Below are 14,124 nucleotides of genomic sequence, written 5' to 3'. Positions count from 1 at the left end.
CTATCTGTCTGCATATCAAACATCTTAGGCATGATGGTTGTTCAAAAAGAAGGGGGTGGTGAGCATTGGGATTTTCTTCCATGTTGTTCTGCTAGTGCTAGGTAAATGGAGGGTATTGGATTGTCTCTGTGTCTGGTAAGGTAGCCACTAATTAATTCTTTGTCATTGTCTACTGGTGAAGAAATTAGTAATACTATTCCTTGGTGAATCCTTTGCTTTCGGCAGTGCCGAGTGCTTAACATTTACCTGTGGCTGTGGAGAAAAGACAATCGGTGCTACTCTTAGCAAGAAGAAGGCAGTCAGTCTTACATGTATCTATGATCAGTTGTGGCTTTCAAACTTTAAGTTTCATGGCAGTAAATGGTCTAGTTGTTGTGAAGTCCAGCCAAATGATAGGATGAATGTGTATCAAGCATTTTTATCTCCAGAGATCGCAGTTAATAAATGACAAATTGATTCAGTTATAAAAATTCCCCTTCCCAAAAAGTCTTTGCAATGTAGTAATGTTCACCAGGAAAGCATATACAAATGCTCAGCATGTTCAGTATTATAATTCAAAAATTATAAATGTGCTTTGGTAATTTTAGGATAAAATTCCTTCTGATATAAATTAGTATCATGCACTTGGGCTAAGAGTGGGTACACTAAGATGTTTTCAGCATTTGAAATAGCTCTCTTGGTTCTCTGCTCCACTGGTTCCCTGCTCCACTTGTAAGAACCAATGTGTAGCCCAGTGGCTTGCTCCCTTGTTTACATATCCTAGGTAAAAAGTCATCTAGCTATCCTATTAAGATGTATATCGTTACTGAAAAAGAAAGAAAAATTGATATATATTGTTACTGAAATAGGGCATGAAGATAACTATTATAGAATACTTATTTGATGTATTGTCTGTTCTAAGGACTTGTTAATTATTAACTGACACACTTTCCCTCAAAGCAGGTCCATGAAGTAGGCAGCATTGTTGTTAGTGTCACCATTTTACAGAGAAGGAAGTTGGGGTACATGATGTCAACTGACTTGCCCAATTCTACTGAGCAGTGACAAAGGAGGCTGAAATGGGGACCGCTGGCCACGGCTGCCTCTGTATATATCATGCTACTAACATAGTGCATTTTGGTGGAAAATAGTATAATTTAAGAATGGGGGACCATCACAAGTGAAATAAAGCAAACCCACTTCTGTAAACATCCTATTGTCTCCCTAGTGGAAGAACCTGAAAGAGTAAATAAAATCTGAAAGGTACAATAGATACTGTGACAAGGAAGGAAACCATTCAAAGGGGGGTGAATGATATGAGCTAAAGGAGATAAGAAGGAAGGAAGGGAAAAAGAAATATAGATGTACATATGCAGCTTGGATAATTGTACTGCTGATTTCTACTGGTCTGCTGAAAGGAGCAGATAATGCTTAACCTTTTTTTCTATCTTCCTTTTACTTTTTTTTTTTAACCAACTTTGCATGATGTTACATAGTAATCTAATGTGCAAGCCCTCCTTGCCCCTTTCTTACCTACAAAGAAAATGCAGCATCTGGAAAATTCAGTTGTTTCTCTAAAGAGTGATTTGTCAGTGAGGTCTCTATCCAGATTGGGGGCGCAGAGGGGGCAGATTTGGCTTTCCCTAAGCAAGATTGGCAGGAGGGAGCACAGTGTATGCACTGAGCTAACAGAAGGATACTGGCTTGGGTTTCATTAAACTAATATTATGGCTGGTAAGGATGACATGTCAGATGTTTCATTTTAAAGACCAAACCATTTCAATAAGTCATTTTTACAACTTTAAATACATTATACAGGAGCAATACCAATAGAAGCTATGTCTAAGTGTGTCAGACACATGGGATTGCTGCACCGCATCCTGTGTTTTACTGCATTCTTATTTTATTTCTCTAAGATGTATTTATGAGATTATCTTTATGAGCTGACCTGTTTTTGTTTTCTTCATGCAGTCTTATTTACTGACGCTATTACGTTTATTTTACTATTGCTTTCACGTTTAGATTCAACCCACATGAATATCATCATAATATTTTTTCCTTTTTCACAAAAAGTAAAAGAAGTCTCATCTTTGAAATACCTTTGTCAGTGTAGTAGAGTGAGAAAACAATATTCAGAATTCACTTGGGGCTCTTCAGTGTAAATGCCTCATACAGAACAACTGTATTGCATAAGATAATATATTGCATTTTAGAGTATTTAAGGTTGATTTCTTTACTGTGTGAACGCTCTACTGTTTTCTTTTCTCCCCTAACTCCTCCCTGTTCAACAGCAGACCATCCCAGGGAGCACTGACTGAATCCGATGACCCTGAAACAGGCTGTCTAACCGATAACAAGCCGACGTCTCGACACTTCTACCCTGTCGCCTTGCTGCTTGTCAGCTCTCACCTGCTAGTTGTGTGGCTTATTTTAAGTCTTGCATTACTATTAGCCAAATACCAATAAGTTTTATGTTGCATTCCTTTCTTTTCTACAAATGACACTGGACTTTAAATTATGGGGATAATGCTGTAATATTTCTACATTTTCAAATTCACAGAACTTTAAAAAAGAAGTTTGAATTGTGTTTTTCGTTTTTCCTAGAACCTAAAAGACAAAAAGTACTATGCATTAAGTGAATTATTTTGCTTTTTTGTTTATAGAAAAGTGTTGTCCCTCTGTTAACTAGCTCACGAAAAATTTTTAAATTACTGTCTGGACAAAAACAAAGAGCAGAATCCTGAAAGCTTGAAGTTCTGAGCCTCCTGTTCCTCTTCCTATTAAATGTATTAAAGAAACTAAGATTGAATTTGCATAACTCATTCAAACTCTGAGCTAAGTCCTAAGGACATGGGAGGTTACAGATTTTATTTTCACTGTGCTAATAACATAGCTGCCATCTGCTGATAGAAACTTCTGTTTCATTTTTTAAATTAACCTGTGTGCTGTTTTATTTCGTTGCTACTCTTCACCCTTTTCTGTCCAGTAACTTTCTGGAGAGAATGGTTATTTATGTTTTGTAATTAAATTAACCTGTTTGTAACTATTGTTTAGGTTGATTTGGCTTTCAGAGTACTTTTCTATTCTTTTTAACAAGGTCTCCTGTGTGTCTCAACGCACCCATTTGAGCCCCTGTAACTTTTGTACTGTTCGTGGACAAACACTCTTCCTTTACAAAGATGAGACTTGGACCAGGCTGTTCAGAAAGCCATTTCCTCTCTTTGTTGCACAGCTAAAATAATGAAGTAAACTAGAGATGAAACTTTCCTTTAAGAATCTATAGGGCCAGACTTAATAAATTAAATGCCTTATTCCTAGAGCCTACATCCTTAGGGCTACATAGAGATTTTAATGTGTTTTAAAGACTATGAAATTAATTTGTGGAAAAGTTACAAAAAGGCAGATATATTTATGAAACTAGGGTGAAGTTGTATTGTGGAGCAAATTATATTTAAAGAGTTTATTAAACCTTAAATGTCTGTTAAGAATGAAGAGACTTTAATCATCTCTTTCCATAGGCAATAATGGTGTTGGGCCTGGCCTAGGATTTAATTCTGTAAGATGTATCATCATTTGTGGAAAAAAAAATGTAGAGTTGAATCTTTGTTATTTTTACTGGGACTGTTGCTGCAACTCTGCACTGAACAAATAAAGCATATTTATTTACTCTGTGTTTCATGAAGTTGTACTTTTTCCCCTTTCACCAGAGAAGGATGCCGCATAGAGAATGTACTGAAGAATATCAAATGCAGAAAGTATGCTTTCAACATGCTGCAGCTGATGGCTTTCCCCAAGTACTACCGACCTCCAGAGGGCACTTACGGAAAAGCCGACACCTAACTTACCAACACGTAAATAAACAGGAACACAAAATACGTTTCATTTGGAGAATTCCACTGGCTCTTTATTTTTTTATTTTCATTGTTGTGAATTTCCTCATAGTTGTTTACCCAAATATAGCAATTACATGATATTTTACATCATAATTCTCACAAAAAAATTCATTTTTGAAATCTTATCAAACATCGTCATTTCTAGCTCCGTTCGAGTATTCCAAGTCTCTATGGTTTCACGTTAGAAAGTGTAAATACCATCTGTATGATATTTAGATTAAAGTCAGACTGAGAAAACACGATTGGAGATGATTCTTGCTCTACAAAATGAAGCAAGAAGAGGGCAAAAGAAAGCGATCTCACATGATGCTACTTCATGGCCTTCATCATACACCATCCTATATGGAGGATTTTGAAAATATTTAGCAAGTTGAAATAATAAAAAGTTAAAGTTAACACATGATGTTGGCCTTTCAACCAGAGTACAAGTATGCTTTAAAGACCTTTGTTGTTCAGTCCAGATGCAAATCCACCTCCTAAACAGGTAGGTGGACAATTTTAGCACAGGGAAATGCATCCACAAGCCATAGTTCATTTTAAAGCTCCTTTAGTGATTGTGTGACCCAGTTGTGCAAGGGGCAGTACAGAAAGTTTAGTAGCATGGTGCACAAAACACTGTGAGGGGCTGAATCTCCAGGAAATGGAAGATGAACAGTCTGATATTGTCCAAAATGAGAATTGCCATCATTTGAGCTTCATGCATTCAAGTTTGTGAAAGTCAGAAAGAGTATCTTTTAAGATGTTTTCTAGCAGTTACTGTTGTATAAGTATGCAGTCTAACAGAATCTTTGATGTATGCAACCACATCTACCAACAACAATAATTTTCTATTTGCCTAAATTTTAAATTTATCCTTACCCAGTAAAATAATCCCACTTCTAAAATTTTGAATCAGTGTTTTGCTTAGAGGTCATCTTGATCAATGTCATTACTTCAAAAATGGATACATTAGGGCTGATGTGCCTGCTTAGACAACTGCAGGATCATCGAACTTCATTATCTTTTCATTCACTCTTAATGTAACAAGAAGGTTTGTCCCTTCTCCAAATTGTGATGCTGAATATGAATGAAAATGAATGCAGAGACTAGGTAGTTTAAAAAGAAGCTCAGGATTTATCACTGGAGTTGAAATTTAGAGTACAAGAGCTTGAACAAATGAGACTTATTTTCCCAAAATGTAAGAATTTATGCTTTCTCCTTTTTCGTCAGTGGAGCGTGCCATCTGGAGAGTAACTCTTCTTTGGAAGTTCTGGAGACTCATTACGTAGGTATCTCTCAGCTATGACCACATGTAATTGATGATACTGGGAGATCTTCCACAGCAAATATAATCATTTCTTGTCTAAGATGCCTGTTGTAATAAGGATTTCAAAAAGATCTCTAGACCCATGTTGAATGCTTCAAATTACTGCAAATTTAAGATAACCTTGTATAGCTTCTTACACTAGACTTACCAATTGATTATTCTAACTAATGACCAATGTGTATTCATGAAGAAGTCGTCAAACCATTTACAGCCTTTTTAATAAAAATGAGCTGTACCTTCAGGATCTATTTGGGGATAAATTATCTTGCTGTTCTCTGTTTGACTTCATTCTTCATTTCAGTGATTAAATATAAGATCTGAATTATTTGATTTTACTCCAGAATGGTAAAATTTGTGATTGTGTTAATTACCTCTTTGGATTTAAGATTAAAGATAATTGTCCCTTTGGATTTAAAGAGGTTGGGATGACAGAGGTTTCCTTGTAAAGGTATGAGGCCTCATGTAATATATCAAATGGTAGCGCCTCAATTGCAAGAGCTCTCATCTCAAGTGATTTATCAACATATAAATATTTTATCAGAAATAATTTTCATTTATATTTTAAAAACAAAACCCCTTAACTCAACTTTAGAAAATAGTTTGAAAGATGTTTCATACAAAATAACTTCTTACACTCATTGAAGACTACTTAGAAGTTATTTTATAGATGTATTTATATATTAATATAGAAGTCATAAAGGGTAGCACTTATTGTGCTATAAATACATGTGAATTTTCATTCATTTTCAGCATAATCATCATTTCCTCATCATAACTCTATATTTGTTCATGCTTCTAAAAGTAGATTTTTATCAAGAAAATTCATGTTTTGTAAGCATTATTGTTCATTTCCTGAGATATAGTCCAAGTATCCTTGCACAGCCACTCCACTATTTCTGATGATAAACTCTCTGAATCAAATATTAAAGAAGTTTTTCAATCTCTCCTGTATAAATGTAATCATAGTAATGCATTTTTAAAAGATACAGGGCCCTACTTGAGGAGGTCATGTTAAGCCAAAAACATGAACCGCAAGAATGACAATTCCAAACAGCATACTTTGTTTCACTTTGTTTCCTCAAACATGTGTCTCCCTTCTACCAGATGCAGGTACCAATTCTGCATTTACAGAAATGTAGGGTGGGAGATATTTTAAAGCCAATGAAAGGTGTTACCCTGATTATAATTGACCCAGTGACAAAAGGTCCAGTGCCTGGGAAATGTTCCCTAAACAGTTACCCCTATAATTTTGAAAGGCTTGATTGCAGCAGACCCATACTTAGGAACCATCTTTTATTTACTTCGCATAGGGAAGGTTCTTTTTTCTTATAGATAAACCTCCAGCTTTGTCTCATACTACCACAGACTTTTGTGCAAATTCTTTGGTCAGTTCTACAATCCAGTGTATCACAGAAACCATTTAATCCATGTGATTAAAGATACTTTCAGATGGCCCATCACCCTATTAGGGCAGCAGTCCAAGTCATTAACTGCCAGTCATTTATTTGTAAGACTAATACCTCTTTTGAAAAACCATGAAGCCTTAAAAGCTATCACTGGCTGCAGAATGCTGCCTAATCACCCCTAAGTAAAATAAGACAGGTGGAAAAAGAGAAGAAATATTTGCGTAGAGTCCCACTTTTCTTCCCAAGCAAACCAAACCTTTCCTGTGCAAAGGTTACTACTCCGTGAGGTAAATGATTGCAGTGCTATGACAGAATTTGTCTTGTTGACTCATTAAAATTGATGATTAAATTTTTGAGGGTTTTATTAGCTCCTTGTTACACACAAACCCAATCAAATATTAAATTATAAAATACAATCGAGTGAACTTTATGAAAATTAGAGATGGTAATTGAAGTTTCTACTCCATAACCATTTTATCAACTTTTAGTGTTTACCCATAGCCCTGAGCATATCTGTTAGGTCTTTACCACATACCATTTATGCTCTAGAGGTGGCCCTGGGAAATCTTCCTTCTATTTCCACATTCAGAAATATCATGACGCAGCTTGAGGTCAGTAACCATTGAAATCCTTACACCACAGACGTGCAAATGCCACAAGCCACCACGTGCACTTCCTAGAAAGCCAGTTATTAACATGCTCTGGCATGTGGCTGAGTTCCGTCACCACATTTCTCCCCTAGTTAACAAATTATTAGAAGCCGGATTTTAAATTTATTTTAAATATAATGAACCATTCTGAAATGGCTATAGGTTTGGCTTGTGTTTTTCATCATCTTACAAACTCCTAGAAGGTATCCGGCATATTTGACCTAATATTTGATTCCTAATTAAGTTATTATATAATGACAATTAATTAAAAAACCTGTCTGAGTGATGTATGTGAGCAGAGTCTTAGCAATGCAGTCTCAGCGTGAGCAGCAACACAGGACTAAATTCAGGGAAAGATTAGCCTAATCAGTGCATGATGGACAATGTGCTTTAGTATCAGCTTTGAATCTTATAATTTTGGCATTTTCTCAATGCAGGAAGAATAGTAGCATATTGCTACGCTCAGATTCCAATATAGTTCAGTTGGAAAACACCACAGATGTGGCACGTGTTTGATTTTTTCAGTCAGGACGGTGTATCGTTTTAGTTCAATATACAGGGCACACTTTTTAATCTCTAGGAAATAAATTAACTTTCACCACAAATTGAAAAAAACTGACTTGAGAAAAATTGTGATCAGCATTTGTGGAGGAAAGCAAACATATTGAGCACCCAGCATTGCTTGAAGCTGTAAGCTTTACAAATTATGTCCTACTGAAAAAAAAAAAAAAAATCTGCTAAGAATTTGTGTAGCTGATTTGACATCTTTAGCATAAATTCGCATTCACATAGCCCAGCTACAAGCCATGTAGGCTACTGCACTTTTACCCCGATAGTTATGTTTCTGGTTTTGTAAGTACTCAATATATTAAATCTTTTGTGTCTCTGGCAGTTTGAAGTTAGAACTTCACACTCAGACATATATTACCATTAGCAAAACTTCCTATGCAATTGGAAAATAAAGTAATGCTTTAGATAAAATATGGTAGGCCAATTAGGTAGAGTTAAGGGGAAGAAATTTGCATTTTCTATTTCCCCTGGTACAGACTGATTGCTCTTGGACTTTTATGTTTGAGCGACTAAGTGAAAGTCTATAGTATTTCTGATTTATAAGAAATTCTTATGTCTCACTATTAATAACGAAAAGAAAGGAGAATTTTACAAGATAATATTAACACCAAAAGGTACATGTAATCAGGCTTGCTGAGTTTAAATTGTTGTTCAAGCATACTTAGAATTTTAAATTACAAAAGCAAAGCAAGCTCATGAATGAAGTACCCCAAAGGCATGAATATTAGGAAGAAGAAATGACCTCTCTAAGAAACCTCCTATAATGCTATATGTACAAGTAAAATACATCTTTTTAATAAACGTAATTATTTAGGAAACAGGTGGGGCAGCTTCGCACTAATGGTGTTAATGTTTAAACAATATTTTAAAAATCATCTCAGTTATTTCTAGATCAAAAAGGGCGTGATCCAACAACCCATCATTAACGATGACCTGGTGTGGTGTCATTTATTTGTGATCATTAGCAGCCAAAATGTTGCCAAGATTGCTGTACTACTTATGTAACTCCTGAGATGTTTTTATACCATTCTCAACATTAGGAACCATTTCATATTACAGATATTTCATGTTTTCAAAACCCAGAGTATGTCTGCCTCTATCTATACAGACACTCATTTCACTGCACACGTACACAATTTTGTACAAATAATTTCTTATGTAAATATTTTAGTATTTCATTTAGCCTAACATTGAATTTTCAGGTTTTTATGGTACTCATCTGAAAGGTCGAGCTTTGTTTTCTTTTCATGCTATATATTCTGGGTTAACCAATAATATGTATTCCTAGTAAATGACCCACAGATAGATTAAATAGTTAACACTTGAAGAAATACCATTTTTGTTTTACTGTTCTGTGTAAACCATATTCATTGTACATTGTGTGTATATTTTTCTTTAAATAAATATGATTTTATTTTTCATGTTTCTGTCTCTCCATACTATGCATTTTTTCATTTTCATCGATGCAATTTAACCATTAATTTAAATATCGGAAGTGCAGATTAATATATAAGAAAGAATAGATTGATTTCTGATAAACTACAATTAAAGTTTCATTTTTCCCTCAATACTTCCACAGCAGAAGGTATTTGCAGCATTGTTCTGTGTAGAATAAGCTCAACCACAATTTCCAAAACAGTCAAGAGCCGGATGTCAGTGATGTCTCATTACTGAGCAGACCATTGATCTTTGCTGTCCAGATTGTATGCAGTTACTTGAGCACACCAAGATAATTTCTCCTAGCAAACTGTTTGGCTCTGCTGACATATGAATCATCAGAGCAGTTCACTGTATAAGACAATTTCTGAAGAATTTTAATTAAAACTTACTGCAAAGTAAGGAAATGAGGTTCCTATGCGCACGGAAGTGGTGTACTAACCTGTCCTTCTAAAGCTCAACAAGGAAGATGCAGGGAAGGGTCTCAGTGTGAAGTAATACACAGTGAATTGTAGCAGATGCTGCCTGCCACTGAACCAGAGAGGCAGTAGGAATGAAGGGTAGTACTGTTATCTTAAACACCCATGCAAGGGCTCCTGGAGTGTGAGGTGACAGTGGCATTCTCCCTCAGTATCAGAGCCGGACAAGGGTCCCAGAAAGTTTCTTCTGGAGCTATGTTTTGTTTCACCAGAGAGAGACTACAAAAAGGTCAGTGGGTGTATTTGGACTTTGTTGAGACAGTGCCTGTTCTTTTTTTTTGTATTTTAGGGAAAGGTCTATAGGGTGTTCAGGGTCTCACTACTAGATCGGACTCATAATGATCCACCTGTTTACAGCCTCCCAAGAGTTGGGATTACAGGTGCATGCCACCACATCCAGTCTCAATTGCCCTCTCAGCATGCCCCAAGGGCAGGGCCAGCATGGCAGGTCTGGGGTTGGCAGGCCTGGGGACGGAACCCCAGGCCCCTGAACCTGCTTGCATGCGCTTTAATCCACTGAGCTATTTGACCGGCCTGCCAGTGCTTGTTCTAAGCCCAAATTGCTATAAGAGCTTGATTTGTGTTCTTGCTGCTTTGGCCATATAAAAACAAATTACCCATTTTCACAGTGTTTTAATGAATAAGGATGACTTGAAGACAACTCTTATTAAACGTGAAGTGAAAAGAAGGGATGATGAGCATTTGTTCTGTCTCAAGCTTTGGCTGTTACACAACCATGCCACCATAGACACACGTGTGCATATATCCCCATGAATGCCATCAGCCAGTGAATGGATAAAGACAGAAGATGTGGCACTTTTTATACAGTGGAGCAGTGCCCAGCCATAAAAATGATAACTTGAGAATTTCTAGGTAAATGGATGCCTGCTCCTTGAAACCATACTCTGAAGTGAAATAAATCAGCCACACATGTAAACACTGCACTGTTTCTTTGATGGGAGAATTGAAATCACAAATGAGGACCAAAACATATACTAGATACTGTGAAATAAGAAGAAAATGTGAAAATGATAAGGGGCAGTAGGAAAGGAGGAAGGGAAAAGAATGGAAAAAAATAGAAAAAAGAAAGAAAACATGAAACAGTGTCAGTAAACAGGCAACAGAATTTGAAGAGAGCGTAGGGGAATGGGCAAGAAAGGATCAAAATGTATCATGCACAGGTACACATTCCCTATGATGAATGTGAAAATTATGTCCACCTAAAATGTATCAATAGACTTAATTAATAAAATATTAAAAATAATTAAAAGGAGGGAAAGGAAACCACACTTAGGTAAAACCCCAGGGACATGGTGCTATGTTGATAAAAGTTATACTCCCTCTTCAAGTCAGTGTCACCTTCTTTTTCCCATAGCTTCTACCTACTTTCAGAATTTAGTAAGATCAGGGACCATCGTGCCCTGCCTGTGTTATTTAGGGTGATGGCTTCCTTCTCCCTCACACAGTAGACTGGAAGCCACCACTTCTCTGACACTTCACTCCTGACTGTGAGTATGGTGCACCAGTCCTGGTTCCTGTCCAAATGTTGTGTTTTCAGCTACTCCTGCTTCCTCTACATTTCTTGTCTTTAACAATTGCCCACAGAATGCAACTGGTGTTCTCCTTTGCTCAAATGCCGTGCTCTACCTCGAGGTCTACAACTTTTATTCCTAAGGGGACATTCAGGACAAGGGAATGTGGAATTTTTAATCAGTATGCCAGCACGTAAATCTCGCTTCCCCTACTTACGATATATGAACGTGTGTTAAACTGTCAATGTTGCTATGTCTTCACATTCTTACGTGAGGGTAACCATTTGATTTCCTGCTTCTTAGTACAATGTTAAGTGAGAAAGCATTTGTGTTGTCTCTTCTCCAATGCCTTTTGTGCCAAAGACCCACTTCATTGCCAGAATTCAGTGAAAGGTCCACTATGTTTTGCACCCCTGGAGTCCTCATGCCTGGAATGGAAGGACTTGAACTTGAAAGTCCACATCTCCCTTGGATGCATCCTTCATTGCCAATGTAACTGCAGCTCCATCTAAGGGAAGTCTAGGGGTTAGTGCATCCTAAGGCTTGGCTCACCTTGCTTATTAAGGCTTATTCTCCATCCCCTGTAATTCAGTTCTCCACATAAATCCACAGTAGGAGCCTGTGGGCACAGTGAATATCCTTTTTGCATGCACGCGCACACACACACACACACACACACACACATGCATTTCCATCTCTTTATCTCTGTTCTCTCTCTCTCTCTCTCTCTCTCTCTCTCTCTCTCTCTCTCTCTGCTTTCCTGAACTCCAGTCCCTCTGTGTGTATATGTCTGTGTGTATGTGTGTATGTGTGTGTGTGTGTGTGTGTGTGTGTATCTGTGTATGTGTGTGAGAAAGAGACAGAGAGAAAAAGAGACAAAGACAGGGACAGAGACAGAGGGAGAGACAGACAGAGACAGAGAGATGGGGAACAAGAACCAGAAGTCACGTGGTGTCAGATCTGCTAAGGTAAGTGATGACACCCCTATTGTTTTACAGACCTCTATTCAGCAGTAGTACTTACTCAGCATACTTTTATCACGCTTCATAAAGACATAAAGTCACAACAGAGGACTTCAGATCCGCTTCAGAATGTGGCAAGAATAATGAGGTCTATTTTGAAGGAGTTAATAGCAATGTGTCCTTTCTTTTAATAGTTTTATAATTTAAACATTTGCTCTAACTTACCGCCATTTTTATGTATATAAACATTGCTTGGGGTTCAATTCCAGCTGTGCTTCCCGAGGTCTTGGTGTCATTTTTCAGAAAGCCCTGCCACAGTAGCTCATGTAGCACCTTCAGTCTGTTTCTCACACAAATAAAGCTTTTCAGAAATACTATCAATCCCAAGATGGACCCAGCTCCTCTGTCTCACCTGGAGGGAGCCTCCTGGGGTCAGCCGGGGCCAGTTCTCCCCTCTGGGCCCTGTGAGGTGGGGCACCTTGAGCAGCAGCTCTGCCGCATATGAAGGGAAACATTGGAAGAAGCAGTTTCCAAAGGGAACAGACCTGGGTCAGACACCTACCCCATTTGGGGACTGAAGTAGACAAGAGACCAGTCTGCAGGAGCTCCAACACTGAGGGGGTTAAAAAAATGTAACCTGCTTTTCATAAGGATTCCTTAAAATTGCAGTTTATTTAGAGTCATATTTGAACATCAGTAGTAAGGGTAAAATGAAAGTAATTTCACTGTGAAATAAATGTAACTGAGAAAAAGACCATTAACACTAAAGTGAGAGACAGATATCTAATAGTGTCTTGTTTTCCCTTAACCATGAATCAGTCAGTGTGTTCTTCTTTTCCATTTTCTAATATGTAACCTGAAAATGGTACAACGCTTCAGGAACAAATAGTGAATCCACTTCAAGGATTTTCTGAAACAAGCATAGCATTTAAAATATGGTTTTGATATACAGGAATAAAACTCCCAACCTGAACGATAACCTGGATGGAGTTCATGTTCTCTAAAGCCAGTAAATGAATTTTACAGACAATAGAAGTTAAGAGCAGAGTTCATTTTTTGGGGGAGAAGAAAGCTTCAGGGTGAGAAAGCTACAGAAGGGGACCCGAGTGGATTGCCAAGAATCTGCCTTTTCTGGGGATTTTTGTAAAGCGAAACCATGCAATGAGGTGGGTCTAAGGTGGAAAACATGGGAACTCTTAGATGGGCATGAAGTGGGAGAAAACTATGGTCCACCTATAAGATTATAAGCCCAACTGCTCAGGTAAACAATTTGATTGAATGAAACTGTTGTAACAGGCACTATAACTTTTTAGTTGAATTTTAAAAACTAGAGATAAGGGCCGGCCTGATAGCTCAGCAGACTAAAGTGCGTGCTTAGACAGAGCACAGCAGCCAGGGTTCGATCCCCAGGGTGCCATGCTGGCCCCACCCCGGGGACACGTTGAGATGGTGATTGAAACTTGGCTTGGTGGCACGTGCCTGTCATTGCAGCACTTGGGAGGCTGAAAACGAGAGGATCACTAAGTCCAGTCTACATAGTGAGACCCTGTACACTCTGTCCTAATTACAGAAGAAAAAAAATTAAAAAACAAAACTAGAGATAATGCTAGAGTTAAGAAATCTCTATCTTTGAATATGAGAAAATGTTAAAATATGAAATGAATGAGAGATGTCACTGAATATGAGAGAAGGGTTTAAAAATTTCTATTCACACATATTGTACTTATATGTGACAAGTTAGAAAATACAGTTAAAATCTGAAATACGACCATAGAACTTAAAATGGAACAATTTTAAAATTTACAAATTCTAAGGCAAAATATTATAAAGTACCAGTAAGAGAAATTACAGAATATCTGAATAGACAGAAGATGTATCATTACCAGGCTCATAAGGTAAAATATAATAAA

The 14,124-nt window shown here is 37.3% G+C and overlaps 1 protein-coding gene across 4 annotated transcripts in view; it reads left to right on the top strand.

Annotated features, from left to right (window-relative positions):
• Inpp4b (inositol polyphosphate-4-phosphatase type II B) overlaps positions 1 to 9,168 on the top strand; it is an 872,970-nt gene extending 863,802 nt beyond the window's left edge. For 2 of the 4 annotated variants that reach the window (XM_012512698.2, XM_023706484.1), the window contains one exon: positions 2,271 to 3,579. In XM_012512698.2, the coding sequence (XP_012368152.1) occupies positions 2,271 to 2,445 (175 nt within the window). In that variant the 3' untranslated portion in view covers positions 2,446 to 3,579. Of the gene's footprint in view, positions 1 to 2,270; positions 3,580 to 3,686; positions 3,852 to 8,695 lie in introns of those variants that run through there. The other 2 variants (XM_023706482.1, XM_004646208.2) reach the window with 2 other exon arrangements.
• Positions 9,169 to 14,124: the final 4,956 nt, after the last annotated feature.

The sequence above is a fragment of the Octodon degus genome, unplaced genomic scaffold (genome assembly GCF_000260255.1).
Source record: "Octodon degus isolate 3935 unplaced genomic scaffold, OctDeg1.0 scaffold00260, whole genome shotgun sequence".
Lineage (NCBI taxonomy): Eukaryota > Metazoa > Chordata > Mammalia > Rodentia > Octodontidae > Octodon > Octodon degus.
The sequence above is the reverse complement of the archived record's forward strand: the minus strand, read 5'-3'. Positions and strand labels throughout refer to the sequence as shown.